At 40.5% G+C, this 24,089-nt stretch overlaps 9 protein-coding genes across 9 annotated transcripts; 5 read left to right on the top strand and 4 right to left on the bottom strand.

The window, feature by feature from the left end:
* Positions 1-179: 179 nt before the first annotated feature.
* Positions 180-1,848, top strand: RPB10 (DNA-directed RNA polymerase II subunit L; the record flags this gene model as incomplete). The annotated part of the gene is made up of 3 exons (XM_064823605.1): positions 180-1,124; positions 1,177-1,419; positions 1,486-1,848. The coding sequence occupies 3 exons, from the start codon at positions 180-182 to the stop codon at positions 1,846-1,848; spliced, it is 1,551 nt and encodes a 516-aa protein (XP_064688430.1).
* A 400-nt stretch (positions 1,849-2,248) lies between these two features.
* APC1 (Anaphase-promoting complex subunit 1) lies at positions 2,249-3,220 on the top strand (the record flags this gene model as incomplete). The annotated part of the gene is made up of 1 exon (XM_064823604.1): positions 2,249-3,220. One exon carries the CDS (start codon positions 2,249-2,251, stop codon positions 3,218-3,220), a length of 972 nt encoding a protein of 323 aa, XP_064688429.1.
* Positions 3,221-3,222: 2 nt separating this feature from the next.
* On the bottom strand, positions 3,223-4,170 carry CYT1_2 (cytochrome c1; the record flags this gene model as incomplete). The annotated part of the gene is made up of 4 exons (XM_064823603.1): positions 3,223-3,370; positions 3,426-3,535; positions 3,598-3,650; positions 3,708-4,170. The coding sequence occupies 4 exons, from the start codon at positions 4,168-4,170 to the stop codon at positions 3,223-3,225; spliced, it is 774 nt and encodes a 257-aa protein (XP_064688428.1).
* A 1,381-nt stretch (positions 4,171-5,551) lies between these two features.
* SMD2 (mRNA splicing protein) lies at positions 5,552-8,598 on the top strand (the record flags this gene model as incomplete). The annotated part of the gene is made up of 2 exons (XM_064823602.1): positions 5,552-6,125; positions 6,185-8,598. 2 exons carry the CDS (start codon positions 5,552-5,554, stop codon positions 8,596-8,598), a joined length of 2,988 nt encoding a protein of 995 aa, XP_064688427.1.
* A 1,756-nt stretch (positions 8,599-10,354) lies between these two features.
* Positions 10,355-12,204, top strand: SDA1 (Severe Depolymerization of Actin; the record flags this gene model as incomplete). Its single annotated transcript, XM_064823601.1, has 7 exons — positions 10,355-10,457; positions 10,529-10,870; positions 10,924-11,040; positions 11,101-11,205; positions 11,259-11,313; positions 11,366-11,981; positions 12,037-12,204. 7 exons carry the CDS (start codon positions 10,355-10,357, stop codon positions 12,202-12,204), a joined length of 1,506 nt encoding a protein of 501 aa, XP_064688426.1.
* Positions 12,205-12,387: 183 nt separating this feature from the next.
* POR1_2 (Mitochondrial porin) lies at positions 12,388-15,321 on the bottom strand (the record flags this gene model as incomplete). Its single annotated transcript, XM_064823600.1, has 5 exons — positions 12,388-13,423; positions 13,482-13,637; positions 13,696-14,063; positions 14,116-14,716; positions 14,774-15,321. The coding sequence occupies 5 exons, from the start codon at positions 15,319-15,321 to the stop codon at positions 12,388-12,390; spliced, it is 2,709 nt and encodes a 902-aa protein (XP_064688425.1).
* Positions 15,322-17,106: 1,785 nt separating this feature from the next.
* Positions 17,107-18,183, top strand: ATC70_004293 (uncharacterized protein; the record flags this gene model as incomplete). The annotated part of the gene is made up of 1 exon (XM_064823599.1): positions 17,107-18,183. One exon carries the CDS (start codon positions 17,107-17,109, stop codon positions 18,181-18,183), a length of 1,077 nt encoding a protein of 358 aa, XP_064688424.1.
* A 1,208-nt stretch (positions 18,184-19,391) lies between these two features.
* On the bottom strand, positions 19,392-19,694 carry ATC70_004292 (uncharacterized protein; the record flags this gene model as incomplete). Its single annotated transcript, XM_064823598.1, has 1 exon — positions 19,392-19,694. One exon carries the CDS (start codon positions 19,692-19,694, stop codon positions 19,392-19,394), a length of 303 nt encoding a protein of 100 aa, XP_064688423.1.
* Positions 19,695-23,344: 3,650 nt separating this feature from the next.
* On the bottom strand, positions 23,345-23,867 carry CFD1 (cytosolic Fe-S cluster assembly factor cfd1; the record flags this gene model as incomplete). The annotated part of the gene is made up of 5 exons (XM_064823597.1): positions 23,345-23,404; positions 23,470-23,581; positions 23,650-23,676; positions 23,756-23,771; positions 23,831-23,867. 5 exons carry the CDS (start codon positions 23,865-23,867, stop codon positions 23,345-23,347), a joined length of 252 nt encoding a protein of 83 aa, XP_064688422.1.
* Between the last annotated feature and the right edge of the window lie 222 nt (positions 23,868-24,089).

Here is a 24,089-nt window from a genome sequence, read left to right as displayed (position 1 = left end):
CAACAACGACAAAAAGACACGATACCCGGCTACATTGGCCATTCTGATTTACCAGGCACTAGCAATTCTGCGCACTAAAGCAGTGAGTCTTGTGGTCACTAGCAATTCTGCGCACTAAAGCAGTGAGTCTTGTGGTCACTAGCATTGCTTACAAGAGGAGAGACTTGGACTACAAGTTGATGTACTTGCAAAGCCCTCTGGATCTGCTCAAAAATTATAACCGCTTCAACCAAACAGCGTTTCAGAAAGCAACTATCGTCTTCTTTGCCTGCCTTACCATTGCACTGAAATTGATCCTTGCCATCTTCACCAAGCTCAACTCATCGGTTTCAATCTACCATGATCTAGCAACTACGCCATTGAATCAATCAGTAGCCACATCCAAGTATAGCTGGCCCTCAACTATGCCAGTATTTGATCACTTCATCCCTTACTTGACGAGTCCAAATACAACTTCACTTGAAGATATGACAAACGCATACATTGATTTCAATCTTCGTCAGAGCAATACGCGAAACAGTGATGGCCATTGGTTTACACCCAACGTTACCAAACGCTTTGAGTGGGACAATCATCAAGTGGCGCTCTCTTATGGATTTCTCGGCTCACCAGCACAAGAGAACTTTACAGTTTTTCCATTCAGCAGACAAGGGTATTCAAGTACCGTGGCAAGCTGTAACTCAAAAGGAAGCAGCAATGTAATGGATATTACGCTGGATATTTATGGCAACGTTGTGAAAGCTGCTGGTCTATACTCTACTAGTTGTTATCCCACGTACGACAGTGGCATTCCCATCCTACATCGATTTAACAGCCAAGACAGCTTTCAGCTTCCCAGTTTGCTCGATGCTAACGACACTATCTATCGTCCACCAAAGCCATCTGGTTCTGTATCAGCTTCGTCCTCTTTTGGTGTAAGCATATTCAATCATAATACCACTCACATGACAATGGGCGTCAAAAAGACAGCACACATTACCTTTTACAATCGCAGGGAAAATGCTACCTTTCCTACAGATTGCTCCATCGACAGCAGGGTCAATTTTACCAACAACTTTAAAGACTTGCCTTATGATGCCGTGCTATGCGAATTAGAGAACGTCATGCTTAAATATTATAATAATGTCAAGATTTCAAGGGAACTATGCTGTAAACACGGTTTACACCTATCGAAAGAACATGATGGTCAATGCTCAAGGAGAAATGGTGATGCTTGATTTCACGTTATTCCAAGCTTTTAGCGTCGAAGGAAATCTACTAGAGGACAAGGAGCACATGGTAGCTTACTCCACAAACAGTTTTCTCTACGGTAGCCCACCAGGCATTGACGTTTCAACGAATCTCTCCAACGACGCAATTGGATCCTTATTGATAGAGCTAGATCCTTCTGATTTGAATCAGGAAACGGTTGACATTTTGGTGGGTATGGCATCGATGCGAGTGCGATGGGAGAACGGAGACTATTCAGACTTTACGTTGAACTAGTCTGAGGTGATCAACGCCATCAACACACCTACTTGGTGGATCGTAACTGTATCTACGCTGGTATTGCTATTTCTGATCCCACATGCCAGTCGTTTTGTTGTGAGACGTATCCCTGAATATGCAGATAACTTGCGAATTCTCTTACTACTGACGATAGAGCGTTCCAGTGTCTTGGAAAAGGCAAGAAAAATCAAAAACGTTGGTATTCTGTTGACTGACCAAAGCGATGAAACTAGCGACATCGCCTTGCTGTCTGTCAATGGGTACCCTATAACTATTGCTGACAAGTTGACGAGCGTCGAAACCAGCCTTATTGAGGAGAGGACAGCTAGCACAGACGAAAAGCTTATGCATAGCAGTTGATCTGATTCATGTAAGCTTTTTTTTTCTAAAATAAACCAAAGCCTGGCGCACTACTCCTTGGATAGCACATCCTACATGGATTTGACAGGAGCACCCTCGGAGCACTCGGATCATCATTTGTCCGTTAGCACAGACAAACTCTATCAAGATGCAATCCATGATCATTGATATAAGCATTGATAACGCCATAATTTAGTATCATAACCACCCATAACAGATCAGCCTATCCAAGCGAGTACCATGTGGGCTTTATAGCTCCTTGATTCCGTGTTTAGTATGAAACTGACAAGAACAATAGGTTTATGCTTCAAAAACCGCAATTTGAAACCCACAACAGACTATAAAAGGAGTGAAAATCCTAGTTTTAATGAAATCATCTTCATTTTCATCACAGCACAATATGCTACTTCACAATCTCTTCAGCAATTTAAGCATTATTCATCACAATAAAGAGGAGAGCGACTATGCTCATGTTCCCAATTACACACCCACTATACTGACAAAGATTGAAGGCGATCATCAACATCACCACCATCATCATGTGTATCATTTGCATCGCAGTGAATCGCATGCTCTTTCGGTTTGCTCGTCTTGCTGTCCACAGAATGAAGACAATAGCATTTTTGTCGCTGAGCCAGGTACAGAGAGAAGAGGCGTATTTAGAACAAACGAGCCAATCTGGGTCTGTACTGTTAATGCTGCTCCTCAGCACAAATCAGATGCCAATGGTAATGGTCTCATCATTCTCGATGACCAAAGCCAAAAAACACTAGAAACTGTTTACAAGAAAAAGAAATTGACATGTCAACTAGCTGAGGACTCTACCACTGGTTTGTGTAATGTGAATTTAGTCTACGGTGATGCAGATGCCAGCACCACCACCATTGACTCCACTGCCGACTCAACCGCATCAAAAGACCCATCCTTGAAGTCCATCCGACAGCTAAATTATGACATTGACATTAAACGAATGACAACTCCTGTTTGGTGGTTTGAGAAGAAAGGCCTCGGTCCTAGAAAGGAATTCGGCCGGTTTGACTGGAGAAATCAAATACGTTTAGAGGCCTATGACGACGATAACGCTACGCTAGCATTGACAGACGGCTCGTTTGCAGAACCATTCACTGTTGCCTTGAGTCAAGCCAAGCATAAAGATGAACAGGAATGGCAGGGATTCATGTATTTGAATACGGTACCTCGGCAGAGTAATGGCAATGATGAATACGACGAATCCGATGATGAATATTACGATCTCAACATCCAAGGAAGAGACAACTTTCCCAATTTCAACACTTTCAAAGACAAACAAGATCAAGAAGAGCTTAGACAAGAAGAGACCTATCGTAAAGCACATATCAATAAACAGGTTTAGATTTATTCTGCGTGCAAAAGAACATATTCTCTGGTGCTACTGCCAAATTTCAACACGTCTTTTGCTTTCAATTCAACGAAACGAGTTGCTGGAATTTGCTCGTTATTTAAAAATGTGCCATTGGTAGCTTCCAAATCAATAATGAAGGGCCTAATTATATCATGTCAGAATAAAGCGTATTGGCATGCCTGATGTCTTCACTTACTTTACCACCTTGACAGGCTTACCATTCGCACCTTCCTCGGTGACTATTCTGTACTGTAACACAGCATGTTGCTTTGAGCATGAAGGATGATCAACTGGGATGTCAACAACCTATGTAGAGACTCGATATTAGCATTTTTAGAGTATCGGCATGGATACCAAATCGACTATACCACACGATCACGGCCGATTAAGTAGGAGCTTTGTCTATGAATGTGTAATAAATCTAATGGGCTCACACGTCAATACCAGAAACATGTCAATTTGCATCAGATAATCTTACCAACTTGTTCATCACCTTTAAATACATACAATCTCCATTTAGTCGTAGGTTTAGCAGCCTCAGGAGGCTCATTGTACTTCAATTCGACACCTTTCACAGTGTTTGTCTCTGCAGCTAATTTACCAGACAAGCCGAAATTGGGTTCGACCTTCTCTACAGGCTCTTCTTCCACTCTCATATTATCCTCAGGTCGTCCCCATTCAAATTTCTTGCCTCCCCTCTCGGTATTATGTTGTCTACGATCGTCTCTGGTGTTGTTTTCACGACGGCGAGATGGTGGTGGTGAGCGAGATCGTCTACGCCTTGGTGGCGAACGAGAGCGAGAATAAGAACGAGAACGAGAACGATGGTTGCGTCTTCTGGGTGGTGAGCGAGAGCGAGAATAGCGTCTATATCTTTCGTTTCGTTCGAATGGTGATATAGACCTTCTTGGAGAACGACGATGGCGTGAAGGAGAGCCCATGTGAATGTATGTTTATATGTTAAAGGATGCTGCTGGTCATGAAAAATGTCACAACCAAACACACCCAATGTCTCTATAGTCACAGTACTACGGTGCTACGCACCCGAGAACAGCAAATAGAATACTTTGGATAAATGTGTCTGATGCAATCGAGCCATTCCACGGAATGGTATCTGGTCTTTTGGATCTATTCACGCAAAGATAATGTGATCTGGGCAGATCATGATGGCAATTGATATGATTGCTCAGGAAAAATCACTCAAAACACACAACATTTCGGCAATTCACTCCGTTTGTCTGGAAGAAATATCAACTCTAAAGAATTTTTCACAGAATGTGTAACAGATCAATCCTTGTACGCTTGCTGATCCATTGTAAATAGTTTACGTAAAAAAAAAAAAAATGCAATAATGAATCGAGTGGAGAGATTTCCTGTATCAATGCAATCACATTTCTGTACAGATCAGACTATAAAATTGAGACGATTGCAATCATGATTTCGTGGGAGCCAAATACCAGCATATCAGATTCATTTCTAAACATGTATCAGACTCTTCTCCATGAAAAGTAGGTATTATATTTAGTAATACACCTCCATTTAGCCGTTTCAGGATCATGACAATTTTTAGATGTTTTCTATGAATCAATGATGCAGAATAGCGTAATCATCGGCCGCAGCAACGAATACAACGCATAAACCACAAGGCACATTTTGGACTTTTTTGTACAGTTCACCTGTAAATCTATCATGTTAAAGCACATTCATTTAAACAAAGTTTCCCGGAGTTTACAATGGTTAGCGTTGAATGCAAAAACGATGAGTCATTATACTACAATGGCCCAGTGCGACTGTAATATAAAGTGCCATGTTTTAGGTTGACATTGAATGAAATCATTTCTGCTTTCATTGCAAGCATCCAACATGGTAGCTGAGCCAGATCAAGATATGATAAGGGTGCATTGACAATTTGGCACCAACTTGGAGGACTGCACATGAGTCATGGAGAGAACGAAAAATGTTTACTTGTTGCTTCTCGACCTTCTATGCTGCTCTGCATATATACAAATCTTAAACCGAACAACTCGAAAGTAGGATGCTATGAAGATTTTTTTCAATTACAGATGAATTCTTTTTACGTACAAAAAATTACAGAGAAGCCATTAGTCAGAAAGGCCATTTTACGTTACACCATTGGCTTGTGGTTGCCCATCGAGCTCTTCTATGTTTGAATTTCAAACACTGAGACAATTCGAGTATAAAAAGAAGGATTGAAAAATGAGTCTTTTTTTTTTTTTTTTTTCTTTTTCTGCATTTCTACATTTTACTCTATATACAATTTCCAGATTCTTTGAATCAACAATTACAATTTAGATAAACAACATGACAGAAAAGGAAACTGTCGTCGATCAAGATTGGCATGCAAAATCCATCGACCAAGTGGTGGATCATTTCCAAACTTCACTGGAAAATGGTCTTTCAACAAATGAAATCACATCAAGGCACATTACATACGGCTTCAATGAACTATCCGCTGATGGAGGTCCTACATGGCTTAAAGTCTTGATTGGACAATTATTAGATGTGATGAATTGGATCTTTATTGCTCTGGCCATTGCTTCTTATTGTCTAGCTGATTACATTACTGGATCACTGTTGATGTTTATCGCATTGCTCAACCTGTATCTCGGCTTCTCTCAAGAATATGCTGCTGAACAAACATTAGCTGCTCTTCGTAATCTCTCATCTCCCATGGCTGATGTCATTCGTGATGGTAATGAGCAATCAATTCCTAGTCGGGAGATCGTGCCTGGTGATATTTTGCTCGTAAAGGAAGGTGACTCGGTCGGTGCTGATGCAAGATTAGTCTATGTGTCAAATCTCGAAGCCGATGAGGCATTGTTGACTGGTGAATCTGTGCCTGTTGCTAAACAATTGGTCGTTCTCGAGAGGCCTGGTAAGTAAAATCATGTACTGTCATTGTGATGCCTATGTTTTAATCATCCATATCATTAGATGAGCCATTAGGTGATCGTATCAACATGCTTTACTCTTCCACCATCATTTCCAAAGGCAGAGGCAAAGCCATTGTCACTTCCACCGGCATGCATACTGAGATTGGTAAAGTCGCTTCCAAGCTGAACGATGCTAGTGACTCTGATCGCACTCGTCTGCAAAAGAGTTTGGATAAAATGTACTTTATTTTGCTGGTTGCTTCTGTTATTTGCGTCATTATTGTGTTGGCCTCTGTCAAGTTCCAAGCTGATTATGACACTGGCATGTACGCCATGACAGCTGCGCTCTCTGTTCTTCCTGCTGGTCTCACAACAGTAATGACAGTGACATTGGTCTTGGGTGGCAAAGAGATGACTCGTCAAAAGGCCATTGTCCGCAAACTCAAGTGTCTGGAAACACTGGGCTCTGTCACCAACATTTTCTCTGATAAAACCGGTACCTTGACCATGGCCAAGATGGTGGTGGTTCGTTTCTGGACTCCTGTTCATGGCTTCTTTTACGTTACTCCCAACGGCCTTGCTCCCAAGGGTGATGTCTATTGCACACACGACAAGTTGACTGATAAGATCAGCGATGATGTGGACGCTGAGCTCATTGACAAGACCAATCTTTCTCCTGATTTAACTCATTTAGTGCATTGTGCTGCTCTCTGTAACATGTCTAGTATCTACCAGCGTGACGAGAAGGACGTGGCGATTGACGATGAGAAGAAGGTCCCTGAAATGGATAACGAAGCCACTGAATCAGACGATTGGATTGCTAGCGGTGCTCCTACTGAAGTGGCTCTTCAAGTGTTTGCTCACAAGTTTGGTATGGGCAAACCTGATCTGGAGAACAGTGGCTGGGAGTTGCTTGCCGAATACCAATTTGACTCTACCATAAAGCGTATGACCACTATCTGTTTGGACAAGAACACTGGCTTGATCTATGCCTTTACTAAGGGTGCTGCTGAACGTGTGATTCAACTCTGTAGCAACATGTCTACTGAGGCTGATCGTGCACCTGTGTTGGACAACGTCAATGTGTTGGCTGCCAAAGGTCTTCGTGTGATGGCCATGTCTTACCGCAAACTGGATTTGCCCTCCGATGTCACTGCTGAAGAGTTGCAACAAGGTTCTCGTGATGATATTGAACGTGATTTGACCTTCTTGGCCATCTGTGGTATTTATGATCCCCCTAGAAAGGAATCTAGACAAGCTGTGCGCGAAGCTCATCGTGCTGGTATCTCTGTCCACATGCTGACTGGTGATCATGAAATTACTGCTACTGCTATTGCCAAGGAAATCGACATTCTCAGCAAGAGCCTTTCTGACGATGATCTCAAGCGTCTTGTCATGACAGGTACTGCCTTTGATGCCATGTCAGATGAAGCTATTGATGCTCTCACTGATTTGCCTCTGGTCGTTGCTCGTTGCTCTCCTGAAACCAAGGTCAAAATGATTCAAGCCTCTGCTCGTCGCAACAACATTGCTGCCATGACAGGTGATGGTGTCAATGACTCTCCCTCGCTTCGTATTGCTGACGTTGGTATCTCTATGGGTAAAAATGGCAGTGATGTCGCTAAGCAAGCTTCTGATATCATCTTGACCGACGACAACTTTGCTACCATCATCCGTGCTATTGCTGAAGGCCGTCGCATCTATCAAAACATGCAGCGTTTCCTCTTGTACTACTGGATCTTGTTGTTCGGTTTGGCTATCGTCGTTCTGGTCTGTCTGGCTATTCGTGACCCTGCTGGTCGCAGTGCTGCTCCCATGTCTACTCTTCAAATGATCTACATCTACATTGCCATTACGCCTCCTGCTGGCTCGCTGAGTACCCAACCTGCCTCAAAGACTGTCATGAAGGAGCCTCCTCGTCCTCCTACTGAAAGCATCTTTAACCGTGAAATTATTATGGATACCGTTGCTTACTCACTCGGTGTTACTATTGTCTGTTTGGTTGCTTTCCTGGTCCCTCTTTACACCATTGGTGATGGCGTAGGTGGTGTGAACTGTGATTCAGACTATGTTGCTGGTGCTTGTGATTCCTTCTATAGAGGTCGTGCTTCTCTCTTGGTCTCATTCACCCTCGCTTCTTTGGTTATAATGGTCCACTGCAGATCTTACCGTAACATTGAATGGAATGTTGCAGGTATCCGTGAAACTCTTCGCTCCAAAACTTTTGTTGGTACCTTTATCTATGACATTGTTACCTTGGTTCTCTTCATCTATATTCCTGCTGTTGCCATTCAAGGTTTCAGAATGACGGCTATTACTTGGGAGTGGGGTTTGGACATGGGTCTTGTACTCTTTATCATTCTTTATGGTGAGATCTTCAAGTGGGGCAAGCGTACCTTCTTGAAGCCTATGGATTCTGGTGCAGTTGATTTTGATGATGAAGACGGTGATAATAACACTATCAAGAACAGCTAAATTAAATGTATATGTGTATACATCCAATGGTTTATACAGGAACATCTGCATTTTACAACTTATTTAATTACACTTATATATACGCATTCTCTCAGATAAATGCATCATCTCTTAATTCATTCTACTGTATCATATATACATCTTTGATTTACCCATTTAAATAAACTATTTAGACCTTGTTTTTATATGATACGAGCCTTTCGAGACTTCGGGTGGTTTCCTGACCTACGCCTCACTTTGGTGGAAACCAACCTACGTTCAAACGGCTCGCGCTGCCGCGGGCCTTTGGCTAATATCCCAAAATTAATATAGCTAAAATGTTAGAAGAACTTTGATTTTTGATTGATATAAAATCACTAATCATATGAGTGTTTATGCTTCGGATGGTTTTCTACCTTCGCTTCGCTTCGGTGAAAACCAACCTGCACAGCGGCAATTCGCCTTACCGATTTTCCTTGCGAATCTTATCATAATATTACTACGTTCATCTTGACCCTCTACTTACACATGGAAACCCTTCATTTTATCTGTGGATCTGATTCTTATGTGATGCTCTACATCCATATACACATAGCTACTTCATATACGGACAAGTAGCATACTGGTATTTCCACTTTTTAGTCCTTAGTGTCCATAATACAGCAAAATCTGAGTGCATTTGAGCTGCGTTTTCTCGCGTCCAAGGCCGTTTTAGATTGTCATAATAGGACCAAACACTTGCTCTCATCTGGCAGTTACTTTCTGACACTTTTGCTCAACTTTTTGGGGATCAAAAAAACATGAACAAAATTCGACCAAAAAGTATGAGGTACCCCTCATGGTTTTCATCGAAAATCAAACGATCGCGTTTTTCACCTTGAAAATGGAGACTTTTACTACGGTATATCTTGAATCAAAATGTTTCTATCGATCCAAAGCAACCTCTGAAATCATCTTTGTGGGACATTGATATGTAAAATTTCGACATTTTAGCCAGAAATCTCTTTTCATATTTTCATAAATCATTTGATAAGTTTATTCAAATCATCTATATTATTTAGTACCATTGGATGCGCCTTGAAAAATACTCCAAGAAAGCTTAAGAAAATACAGGATGATCATTATATTCTACTTAGTTGAATCTGCAAAAATAGCTCAATCAAGTCCAAAATTATCAAGATTTGTCCAATCTAGAACAAACTATGATTCTGGGTTTGAATTAATTTTGGCTTGTGGGGCCAGCTGGCAAACTCAATGCCCTTTTCATACTGCAATACAGTAGTAAATGCTCTTGAAGCGTATAAAAAGTAGGTGGCAGGCCATAGCACTATTGTTTATAATAATATTTTATTGCATTCTATATTTAATAACGTTAGTCTGGACATTGACGATTCATGGGCTGCGTAAGATGTCTGCAGTAAGTAGTGAAATCTCTGAGGTTTCGGGTCATCGTTTGAAGAAAACGTTAACAGCATTGAGCAGAGAAAAGACGGTAGAAATAACAGTGGTTTTTGTTGATTGATTGTAAAATTATTAATTATATATGAGCCAGGCCTGACAGATGCCTGGAAACTCGGTTTCCATATTAAGGTTGTAAAAGTGTCTAGGGACTGAACATTTATAATAATATGATCCGTGGCCCTGATCTGCTAAAAGCCTGCCTCTCTTGGTTTCTGTAAAGTCACATTTCAATGAAATGCCCAAATCGAAGAGGAATTTTGCACAGTCATTCTTTCTTTCATTGTTTTCTTTTTTCACTTTAAATACACAGATACGCATGAGTACGGCTCCTCCAAGACATATACAGAATGACCTCAGCACTCTATTAAGACGAGAACCTGCTGATAAAGATTCCATTGAACATAAAGACTGGGAGCTGGGTTAGGATGGATTGATAATGACACGCTCACCCCTTTCCGCGAAAATCTAACACGTATCTCATCTTTTGTAGCCTATTTAAAGTTGCAATTGGAGAGATCCAGACTGACAGTGAGAATTGTGCGAGATGGCAAAAACAAACAAATAGCAGAAATGAAAAGAGCATCGACTTGCTCAATAGAATCACTACGTCAATCAATGAAGCATGAAATGGATCAAATCGAAAGAACATTTACAAATCAATTGGCGCATCAGACAGCTGATATTGAGAGATTGAAGCATTTATGTAACCACTATAGAGACCTAGTATCTTTTCATCAAGCAGCCAGTAATGGAGACGCAGTGGTGGATAAGTTGAGCATCAAAATAGACGAACTGGAAACCCACATCGACAATCAGAATGGCATCATTCAAGGTAATCGATGCTGATTTATTATAGGCATCTGTGCTGATGGTAATTGAATACAGAGCTGGAAGATGCTGTTGTTGAATTGCAGACCAAGAACTTGCAATTGACGTCGAATGTGTCGAAAACTAGCCAAGTTGACAAGGATAAGATGGATATCTTGATGAGAGAGAATCAAGGTGAGGAAGGGATATATGTGGACCATTGCAGAACAGATGACCAATTCAAACCATGAATAGAACTGCAATGCAAAATGGATGCCCAGGATAACAAGATACTGAAGTTAGAGTCTGCAATTGCTGATTATGTCCAGAGGGAAAGGACACTGATAGCACAAAATGACTGTAAGCCTGCACACACTGCTCTACACTTACCGTACTGACACATTCTTCATAAGCGCTTGCCAAAGAAAACCTAGAGCTCATTGCCAAATGTCGAAAATTACATGAGCAGTATGTTTTTTTTTGTCTGTTCTATTGATTAGATACTCACACGAATGAACAGGGTGGGCTCCACTGCAAAACCAACCTTTAAAGCAAAGACTGTATACCAACGAAAGCCCAATTTGACACAAAAGTCATTGAATACAATGTTCCACGATCAAGCATCATCATCTACAGCATCTTCGCCTGCATCAACGCAGTCAGCGCCATCTCCAAGTGTATCCACTACCACACATACAGCAGTTACAGCAACAACATCTACCACAACATTTACCAATACTGAAACATCCAGCGAGAATACCAGCAAAATACCTTTAAAGCGACCTTTATCGACCACACTATCAGACAAGACAAACAGCAAAGTTCCAGTGCTGACACGAGACACCAAAGAAAAGGGTGATGCTGTGAAAGTAAAGCAAGAGCAAGTTGATCTTGATTTAACCACGGCGACCGAAAATGTGCCAGATCAGGTTACTCATATAACTAAAGATACCTCAGCAATCAGAAAGAAGCCAAAAAACAACACTTCTGTTACGACTGCATCAACATTCCCCGTGCGACAAACAGCAAGGCCTACATCTGCTCCAACCACACCCGCTTCTTTCACAACTTGCAATGCCAGTCATCGCAGAGGTAGAAGCAACATGATAGGAGGGACCTGTACAGCATGTGTTAACGTAAGTATCTTGTCTTGTATTTGTGTGTATTTGTTGCGCTCATTTAGTGAACTAGTTTTACGGTACCGAGACAATCACGGCAAACATTGATGGGCAGCAGTTGGAATTGACAGGAGAAGATCGCATTCAACACAATTCCAGACACAGACACCATCGCAATCAACGTTCCAACACCCCACCCGGCTTCTGGGATCTGGATTTCCAGACACCTGAAAGACCTTAGTGCCTAAATTGTAGTAATATATGTATATAAATAAATGATTCTTGTATCTGTGCTAAAGAAAGTAAAGGATGGCTATCTTTTAGCAATATCTGTTTAATGAATCCTACTACAATGATGGCACTCTGAACACATATTGAATGCACTGAATTCTATTGTCAGTGATGCATGCATTTCATCACATTTTCAGGCTTTACATATGTCCACCTGTACAACGAATACATCATTATGGAAGCCATTACCATCGGATTTAGTCATAGGATCACTGGGGGACGAAGCAGCCAACATGTCTACAGTCAATACTCCATTAGAGCTACACCAAGTCCAATCTTTCGTATTGAGAGTGTAACCATCCACACGCACACGACCAGGAATTAAGCCAACTAATACTATTCTGGAGTTCCTTCTCCTAAGACTCTCATGCGTCTTGACCCAAAATCCACACGACGAACTCCTGTGCGACAAATGAGCTTCGAATGTAGCATACCAGGGACAAGAAAGCCGTGCTTCGTATTGCACCATGCTGGTATGTAAAATACACACATTGCCATTGAATTTATCCGTCAAACCTAGACAGGCCATGGATAAAAGGCCAGCGCATTGAACAGTACTCACAGACACAAGTGTGGAACCATAGCTGCTCACTCTAGCCATCATGTTTGTAGTGGTGCTTGTGTTGTGTGATTGCTTCCATATTGGTAGTGTGCTACTCATATCATTGCCACTGATTGTGCTACTACTACTGCTGTTGCTACAGTTGCTGCTGACACTCTTGATGCTACCACTGTCATCGTCATTCTGATAATCACACGATGGTTCAAGTAGCACAATGTTGCCTCGATCTGGACCACTGACCACATAAGCAATAGTCGGCATCATGGCCAGTTTCTTGCAGCAAAATAACCCACTTGATACAACAGCTAATTTCTCATGTGGCCCTGTATTCCAAAATCCACAAATACCATAGTGAGGTCTTGTTACAAGCTCTTTGGGGCATTCATTTGGGTAGTGCAGTTCCTGATGCAAATTGTGCAATGCGATCAGTGATTGAGCATTCATAGTATTGTTAAACACGGTTTCAAATGTGGGCTGTGGTGCCTGAGAGGATCGCAAAATGGTATAACCAGCATGCTTGGTTTCAGCTACAAGTTTGTAAATGAGATCCGCGTTGTGCTTTCCTGGTATATCTGTAATGTAAATGGGACCACCAGAAAGAGCTCGACTATTTGAAAGGGACATTGAATGATGTTGTCTTTGCCATTCTTAATGGTGTATCATACCTGGAAGCATGATACTCGGCAAATGGATGGTCGGATTGAAACATATCCCAGTCGTCAATTACCGGATAGTGTGCAGTCCATAACGCATTGATCGCATTGGCGTAAATGTGCCAAGGATGGCTCTCCTTTTCCTCAGGGAAGAAATCGTCGCTATTTCTATAGAATGGCATGAATTACAAGAACGAAGCCAGGTTCTTTCAAGACTGAAACTTGCCTAAAAATAGACTTTCGTTTGTTGGAAAGGATTGGATCAAACAACACATGCGGTGTCAATGCCATACAGTGCAAAACATGGCCAGAAAGAAACGTGTCGCCACTGTCAATCATTGCTCGTCTAAACCTGTCCCATAATGCAATGTTTTGCTGGCCATTTGAGCTGCTTAGTTCTTGAAAACTGCCTTGGTTATCCACTTTGACAAAATCAACACCTGATTCGCGCAAGAATTTGTAGAAATCGTTATAGAATGCCTTGGGGTCATCAATGATGCCTATTTCTTGATGATGCTGACGATTTAAAGACCATGTATACTTGTTTTTGGCAGCAAATGCTTGATCAACTCCATTCCAATAACCCCACAGCGCCTTTGAAAATAGAAATCAGCAATGCCTCCCTTTGATACATTCTACAACTTACATGCCATACGCCAATGTACTTTATATACGAATAATCAGACTTTAATTGCGCCACTGTCTTGCTCAAGCCATCAGGAAACTTCCGAGTGTCTGCTTCGAAGCCTGCTAGTTGCCGGTTTTCACTGACTAATTGCCATCCATCATCCAACATGAGGTATTCCACTGGTATATTGTGCTCTTTGAGGCTTTCCAGAGCTGCTTTCACTCGTGTCAAATCAGCATCTTGTCCAAACGCATTCCAGGTGCAATACCCTAGCTTATTAAGCAAGATATTGTCTGTATCTAGCAAAATGCCATCTTTCTCTGATACCTGCTGAATACAGGCCCCGTAGTAACCAAGTGCTGTCTGTATCAACTGGGCAAAATGCTTTTTTTGGGATGTCGACACAATCAATAAATGAGCGTCTTTTCCCAGTATATGATGGAACTTGATCGAGCCACCCTCTCCAAATGATAAATAGCACTCTGCATATTGACAAACAGGCAGCCACAGATGTATATCACCCCTTTCCGTGTCTTGGTATAAAAGTAACTGGCATTTCTCGTTTGCATTGCGACCTTGAAAGTGGGTGGTGCCTGTAACTGGGGTCAACCAAGTAGACCTGCTCTCGTTGCAGCATTAGTTGGCTATTCTTTCCGCTACCACACTAGGTGATTACCCCTTCTGTATCAGACACACGTATCTATGCATGGGATGATGAAGTTTCCCAAGTGTAAACTGTGCAGGGCCGTCCGACTGGCTTCTGAAATGCCAAAGATGTGCGACATCATTGTATTCTTTCGCAACAAACTTGAGTTGAGGAACAGAGGCAAATGATGGCGCCATCGGTGCATCTGTAGTGTATGGTGTTATGCAGACCGTGCCATTCTGATCGGGTTTACCGTACCAAGACCAACAAAATTCATCATTCTTGTCCCTGAACTCTAGTTCCAAGGAATACCGCAAGGTGTACTCGTATTTGCCAGGGGGTAAATGAAAGACGTTTAGCAACAGAGAGTATTCATAATGGCCATTGCTGGTATTCTGCTGCGTAAACGGTATTGCAATCCATTTTCCTCCTTGTGAAAGGTTTGTCCATAATTCAATACGTCTTTTGCAAAGCGAGTAGCAATGAAATGCTATGGGGCTCTTGCTGTACTGTTGGATAATGAGCGACGAGAATAAATCAGGGGCAAGGATGATGGAGGGTTGCTCGTTCGCTGCCATGCTAGTGTACTTGTGTGCACGAATACAAATGGAAAAATGGAAAATCTGCAGTTTATGCGTGCCACCAAATAATATAAATGTTCATCATGCTGAGTTAACGATGCTGTAATAAAATGATACGTTGTTTTTTTTTGTATCTAGCAATTAATCTCGCATTTGAAACAGAATGGTGTAATTTTTTCCCTTCAGGAGAAAGAGAGAAAGAACGAATCAAGATCATAAAGCTTATTTTAAGGCAGGATGCTGTCTTCATTAATGTTTATGGCAATAAAAAAGATGACATGTTGTTTTTCATGATCATCCATTGCGTGCTATGACCAAAAAGAACTCGCTGATCACTGTAATTAACTCTTTGAAACAGTAGCTTGCATGACGTTTGATGCACTCATAACATGCGCACTTTTTTTTTTTTTTTTTTTTTTTTTTTTTTTTTTTTGACAGGTGTGAAGAAGATCTGATGGTTCAGCTTGAGCTTGAAACATCTCCTTTATTATATTACGCAGATTTACCATGGAAGCTACTCGAATAATCAAACCAAGTAGCTAATTTTTCAAACGGCTCAACTATAATATCCCTGAAAATCCAGAGGGCTGGAAACACCAAAGATCGTTCCACCAAATTGCATAACAAATCAACGCTCTTCAAAGCCTCTTCTTGATGGATGAGAAAGCCATGTTCACAATTCCATTCGCAATGATGGATTCATTCTTTGTGGGTAGAGAAGCAAGTGGAGCATATGGGGAACAAAAAATCAACCGAGCTTTTTAAGCAAATTGCCTTTGCATTAGAAATCACTGTAGAATATTCCATTCACAGCCATCACTGTTTTGTTCTCCCTGCTTAGCAATATATCTTGATATGGAGATGAACTTGTTGATCAAATAATATAAAAAGCATAAATCTAAGAATACATGTGCTTATAAAGAATGTGCCATGACGATAATGCAGTATTACATCTTTTAAAGGAAATACAAGCATGGCATTGGAGGATCCCGATCGGTTGATGAGAATATTAATTGACCTAGCTATCGCATTTATTGCCATGACAACAAGATCATTAGAGACATGGACTACGGATGACAAATCTTGAGATGCTGCACGACCAAATGACAAAATGACCTCAATGACATTAGCTGACAAAAGGGGGGGAGTGCAACATGGCAAAGCTATGATATCATGGTTACCTTAAACAGCACCACAACACTCCCTTTTCTGAAACTTTTTCTGTGTGTGCCTCTTTTCAACGTACCCCCCGCTCAATTCCATTTAATTTAGAGTCTTTTATAAGCTTACCAACGACTGTTAATAGGAATAAAACACAGGAATATTATTTCCAACCCTTCTCTCTTTCATTCTGTTTTGCAACAGCATTCTCGCGTATACACCATTGTACATACTGATCTTCAGTCCAGCAAAGATACAGTACTTTCGGCATTTATGACAAGAGATGCCTTATTAAAAACTACTCCAATACCATCAACAATTACTACAATTAATTCCAACAGCAGCAAAATTACTCAATGTCTCGATCATATATTCTCATTTCTTGATAGCAAAAAAGATCTACAGAAAGCAGCACTCGTTTCCAAGATTTGGCATCAGAAGGCAGCCAAAAAACTATGGTCCAACTTTAAATTTGTTAGAGAAAGAGATTTTGAACGAATATTTCATATTCTTTCAAAGAGATCAACCACAATATCATATGGAAATTTAATTACATCACTAGACTTGATTCACTCGGATAGAGACTTTATTATAAACTCGAATCATATATTCCTAATCACCATGTTATGTCCGAATCTCGAATCCATTGCCATCACATTTCATCATACCCGATTAGTTGCGCCACCTGTAGCTCAACATTTACTAGGAAATAGAAACCCATCTTTGCCAGCTCAGAGGCCACCTTTACCATTACCCATGATGCTAAGACAACGACAACAACAACAACAACAGCAGCAGCAGCAGCAAGTACAGCAAGCGCAACCTCCAGCGCCAAAGCCTTTGCCACAGCCACAGCCTCAACAGCCAATCCAGACTCCAAGTTTACCTCTAGCCCATTTCGCTCACAACTGCCTTAAACTCAAATCCATCCGACTGGTATCCTACTCACCAAAGACAGATGATTCCGTGTACGAAATGGCCAAATTTTTGACATCAGGGAGCCTAGAATCCATCACATTCAGCAACTGCTCGACCATCCAAAGCTCAACGCTATGCAAGCTAGCCATCACCAATCCACAGATGAAGTGCATTGAAATCATGGGCAGCACACCTATCAGCGACTCCAGCTTGGCCACCTTGGTAGATCGATGTGGCTCAACACTTGAATACCTCAGCATAGGCAACGCTCAACAACTCACTGACAAATCAATGCGATACGTACCTCTACGGTGTAAAAAACTACGACAAATTTGTATATTTAACAATACAGAACGAGTTTCTGAAGATACCCTTACTGCCATGATCACACATTGTCCTACACTGCAGACCATTAGCCTCAGTGATTCTCGATGTCTAGGCTCAACCTTCTTCAATTCTGTTGTACAACGTGTAAATATAGAGATGGCAAATATTCTGCAACATCAAGCGCATGCAGGATTTGGATTACAGAGATTATGTCTAGGTGGAGTCCGAAGAGAGATGATTACAAGTAAATATATGCACGAACTGATAGACAAAAGTGCCAGTAAGAATGATTTGCAGACGGCCATGGATGATCAAGACGATGAAAATGACGATGTCGAAAATCAATTAACTCATATCATTGATACTACCAAGTTTATACCAAAATCAACTGTCATAAGAGGAAGCACTGTGTGGTGGCAAAGACGTCGCTTGATCACGCCTTCTACAGCTTGATTTTTTGTTTCGATTTAAACCATGATTCCCCCCTTCCCCCTCTGTAAATATCATAAATTCACTTGTACTATCACATCCACAATAAACTGTTTTATATTGCGAAAAAGTCTTGAATTGGATTCATTTCAGTTATGAACTGAGCTGATGGCATCAGACGTGTTCTTTAGAGATAGGGCTTCTTCATTGGCAAAAGTATTAGTTGTGCTTCGTTGAGTGACAAATCGTTGCACATTCATTCCACTCTCTCGTACGCGTTTCGAGTAAAATCACCGTCATTGTAAGGGACAGAATACAAGAATCACCTCATACTTGTATGCATGGTTGGCTCTTACAACCAAACTTTTCAATGAGGCGTGAAGAGATGCGGAGTGGTTACCGAACGGGTGTTGAGCAACTGAATGGAAGAAAAACGCATTAGTTTCAAAAATCAATTTAAAGTCTTCATGGACTGTTGAAAGATCCTCTATCACATCAGGTTTGATAGATGTACTTTATTTATAATGATGATAATAACGATAACAAGCCTGATTATTGAAGAGCAATGAAAGAGCAAATATACATATGTATTTGCAAAGTAGAAGGGAGACGTAGTCATTTAGAGGTTGTTGAAATTGTGCTTTCTTTTAGCATTTTTGACCCTAGGATCGTTGCTGTTGAGATCAAGCTTTGTTGCTCGAATTACCATAAGTGTGTAAGAAGACATCATTTCCATGGGAAAATCAGTGTTCTCGTCCTCATCGAGAATGGAAGGTTTGTTCAGTACTCTTGCAGCATTTTCTACCAGTGATTTCAAACGATGCATAGTACAGACTATACTTTTGATGCATCCCATATTGTACCAATCTCTTGACAGATACCACTTGCTAGCCAACATCATTCTGTACATAAAGTCGTATATGTGATCCACCACAAACACTTTACATGCATATCCTTCTAAGAGTAATCCAACAACATAATCATCCTGATAGTCAGCGAGTCCGATTTCTTTCAATGATCCTTGTTTTGCGGGACTAGTTTTAAAGAAATTGCATGAAAATGTTATGGCTCGATTATTACCAGAGGCGAAATGATGAATTGTTGGTTATAAGTAAAACGCAAGTTTTTGGGAAGAGGGAACAGAAGTGAAATGTCAGTAAAGTCTGAGCTTATATATGGACCTGATGGCACCATTGTGCTACCAGATATTGACAAAAACGCTGTGCTTCAAATCATCCTTTCAGTTCTTTAGCAATCTGAATAAAATCACCCGACATACTGGCACCAATACGCTTCGCCTCCAAAGTTAGCAGGAGATGTTCATCACGGGAAGACACAATGCTGTAATCGGCTCGTTCACCATGAGTAGCAAGCGATGGATCCATATCTCTATATCTTTTAGATGACGAGCGAATTATACAGTCAGCGCCATGGCATTTCTTGAGTGGTGTATTTCGTACATAAGCCTTGAAAAAAATGTCAAGCGTGTCACGGACCAAGGTTGCTTCATTCTTGTCGTTCATAGTGTAGTTCATTGAGTATGTGTCGCGCAATCCAGTCAACAAAGACTGAATGGTTGTCGCATTGTAATGAGGATATTTGGCTTTCCATACATCAATAGCTCTCTCATGTTGAAATCGAATGCGTCACAGATCTCATTCACCTCCATATCTGGCTCGACAATTTCGAAGCGATCAGTTGAATTGATTTCCTCCAAGATAGATTCAACAGCGTCAATTGGCATATATCTTTCAGCATATATATCGTCGTCAATGACTAAGATTCCGTCTAATGCCAATTGCTCATACGTGTCAAGTGCTTTCAAGTCCTCGGCCTTTATGATACATCTCTCTATCTGAATGCAAAGAAAGAGTCTGAGACGTCAAAGCTATCTCTGGGTATCCATCTTTCCTTGATGTCATTTATGTTCACATCATAATTTCCTTCGGTAGTGTTCAAGTAGTATAGGTGTTTTGGAAGATCCATTTTTGCGAGTCTTGTGAAGGTACATCCTGCGAGGAGGATGAGGTAGACGTGTCGTCTGAAGAAAATACAATGCTCGAGACGGTATCTTTGGTTGCTGTGTTCTGGGATGTACTTCTTGTGTTCTGGGATATCCTTGTTGTAAAAAAAAAATGTATATCGTATTGGCCTGGCCAAGAGCAGCACGAGCATTGGTAGCCCCTCGAATGCTGCGTGTTTGAGAACGTTCACGCTCAGTCCAGTAATCCAAAAATTCGTCAGACAATAGAATATCGAAATTGGTTTGTAAAAAAATGCTTTGTTAGTTTCTTGGCTTCAGACATGTCTCTACTCTTGCTTTTGCTGTTGTGATTTGTTGTTACAAATTTAATAAATTATTCTCGTGATGATTCTCTTGAATTGCATTTCTGCTTGTCCAGGAATTCCTGAATACGAAAGCTACCAATGCTACTGTTTGCGAATACACAAAAGCTGCACACATAATGAATGAATAAAAGAGATAACGAGAAGCAAAAAGCCTATTCATGAAGCAACTTGCTTTTATATTCCAGCGCGTGGGTCACACACTCATTCTCAATATCAAATGCTAAAAGTATCTCTAAAAGCACATTGAAATTTATGCTATTGCTAGCCAAATGCCATCTGATAAGGTCATGAATCCTCTAGCCCAGTAATCCAAACACTATTTCAGATAAGTAGAAAATCACTCAAGTATATGTATGAGAGGCTTTTAGCTGGCTATCACTCAAGGCACGACGCCAATGTAGCTATCAGCAGATTTAACCTTTGACGTTGTATATTATTGACTAACCAATCTATCTCGCCACGCTCGATGTCGGCGTCGCCCTGCGGGCTCTCACCGAAGACATTTTAAATTAGATACTATAACATTTTGGTAATATCTAGTAGATTTTATACAACCAATTATTAGTTAGTAAACGAAAGATTATATCAAGCGAAGCCTATTATTGAGACAATGTGAAAGAAAGTTCAAGTTTTATGCAGCGTTTGTAAACCACAATCTCCATTTTTTGACAATAGAATTGTCATATCATTCGCTGCTGCTGATGCTCTAAATAAGATGGCGACATAAAGCTGGTCATAAGTATATACAGGGCCTGTATAAGATCTACAGCGACTTTTTTGAGATATTGTCATTGCAAAAGACACTTTAATGAGGCAAAGCTCCCCAAAAAAGTATTTGCGCTAAGCAATTGTCCTTTCGATTCCATGATCCCTATTTAATCAGCATCGCAATCATCATTATCATCAACAGAAAGGCATTTAGGTCGGCCAGCAGCAAGCCGCCGCCAAAATTAATTCAAACTCAGGTTGTTTTTTCTTTTCAAGATTGGACAGATTTCGTCTTTTTTCGACTTCTTTTTATATATTTTGTGGTATTCGACTATACAAACTGTGATGATCACCCTACGCTTCCTAATACATTCTTATAGTACTTTTCAAGGCGCTTCCAATAGTACTAATTGTAATAAATACTTTGACTGAACTTATTGAGCAATTTAATAAAATTTTAAATGTTGTTTTTAAAGAAAATGTCGAAATTTTGCATATGAAAACCTCATAAAAGTAGTTTCAGAGGTTACCTTAGATCGATAGAAATATTTTGACTTAAGATATACCATAGTAAAAGCCTTCATTTTCAAGGCGAAAAAAGCGATCGTTTGATTTTCGATGAAAACCATGAGGGGTACCTCATGCTTTTTGGCCGATTTTTGACCATGATTTTTTGGTCCTTAAAAAGTTGAGCAAAGGTGTCAGAAAGTAACCGCCAGATGGGAGCAACTGTTTGGTGCCATTCTGACGATCTAAAATGGCCTTGAACGCAAGAAAATGCAGTTCAAATGCGCTCAGATTTAGCTGTATCAGGGATACTAAGGACTAAAAAGGGGGTAATACCAGTATGCCGCTTGCCGGTATATGAAGTATCTCCTTGTATAAGGATGTAGAGCATTGCATAAGAGTCAAATCCACTTCATAATATTAAAGGCTCTCATTTGAAAGTGGAGGTCTGAGATAAGATGGACAAACGCAATCAGTAGCGCGAGCTACCGCTGCGTAAGTTGATTGTCACCAAAGCGAAGCGAATGTAAAGAGCCATATGAAGCGTGGATACACTCGCTTATAGCAATCAAAGAAGTATCAAGTTTACTGTTGTTGTGATTTCGTTGCATTAAGCGTACATCGCTAATTTTATCCATTCAAATTAATAAAAAAAAAAATCCTCCAGATCAAGCTTGAAATCTCCTTTTAAAGAAATTTTTGGTACCCTGTCAAGTTTGAATGATATGAATACCATGATTAATCGACCTCGTTGATTCAATACACTCACTTCAAGGTATTCAATAATATACTGAACACCATTCCTTTGCTGACATCTTGATTTTTCTCTGTTTTTACCATGTGATCCTTATTCTTATTAGTTTTTTTTTCGAAAATTTATCAAATGCCTCTAACCATAGTCTTGGCCACAAACTCCTAAAACTCACCCAAATTGCCAAGTCCAATATATTTCGCCTCCAAGCTAGATTCATTCTTGTCATTCAGTAGTTCATGGTATAGACATCGCGCAATTTAACTGAAAGGACCGCATGAAAAACACTTAATCAGTGATTTGCTTTGTTGGAAAAGAAATGTAAAAATACTTCTTTGATGCATCAATGCATCCTTCTAAACCTCAAAGTCATGGCCACAATTCCATCTTCTGTGCTGGCGATTCGACACGACGACTAAACAGCAATGAAGGATAAATGTAATCAGCGAGTAGTTGACAGGGTCAAGTGAGCTGCACATCCAGATTTTGATTGCTGGAAAAGTGACACTCCACCTGGCTATGAATCCCACACCCTGACTCCTCTGCCTTTTCTCCTGTGCAGCCATTCTTGTGTAGTTCTTCCAATGCCATGGATGTTGATTTGGCGACTGCAGTATTATCGAAATTGCGCCAGTTTTGCTTTCTAATACCACTGTAATCGAGAGCACCAGATGTTATTGATTTCCTCAAAATCCTTTCATGATATCTGCTCAAAAGTTAAGTACTCAAACTATCCAATTTTTCGTTGCAAGAAGACGCCTTTGAATTGCTACATCAAAATTAATTAACCATAATAGAATCGAAGAATCCAATGTCTTGTTTATTATATATTTTTTTTGTATAGAAAAGCAAATCAATTCAAAATTGCATTTAGACTTCAAAGTTGGAGGGGTTGCGGCCTTCTTCTCTTTGAGCATCCCACTTTTCAATCTATTCAGATATACAGAAATTAATCCTTTGTCCATGTATCCCATTTCTCTTCGTAATCAACATACCCATTCGTTAGGGCACAAAGAATGATAAGCTCTATAAAATTGCTTGCAGGGAGCAAAGTCTTCACCACGAGCGTTGATACACTTGAAGTAATCAACATAGTTTTGCCAGCAGCTATTCAATGATAAATGTAAAGCGTGAATATAAATCTCCTGGTCATGATGGAATCGATCAATACGTACTGCTTGGTTTGGTTGGTGTTGGGGAAACTGTGTGTTGAATTAGAAGGTTAGTTTAAACATGTCATATTTTCTGATTATTTTCCATCATCATCAAATAACACGTTACCGAGCATCGAAACCAGCTATAAAGTGACATTGATGAGACACGCATTTAAGAATTTTGTCATGACATATTACTTACCGGTGGTCAACTTTTGTGTATCAGCAGCGTCAGACATTATAAATTCAAATAAATATAAGAGAGAAGGGAGTTGAAGAAGAAGAAAAACAGCAAAAAAAAGGTGTGGAGGCCTATCGTGGATTAAAGTGTGGGGAGGAGGAGGCTCATTTTACCACCAGGGTAATGGGATTAGAAGAGAGAATTGATGACGTTTATACCTTATTCGTTGGAAGAGGTTTGCTTGAATAATTAACAGCTGATAAAACCTTTCATTCTCGAT

This window comes from Mucor velutinosus, assembly GCF_035048745.1.
Source record: "Mucor velutinosus strain NIH1002 chromosome Unknown tig00001540, whole genome shotgun sequence".
Classification (NCBI taxonomy): Eukaryota; Fungi; Mucoromycota; class Mucoromycetes; order Mucorales; family Mucoraceae; genus Mucor; species Mucor velutinosus.
Note: the sequence above shows the minus strand (reverse complement) of the source record. Positions and strands in the feature narration are given on the sequence as shown.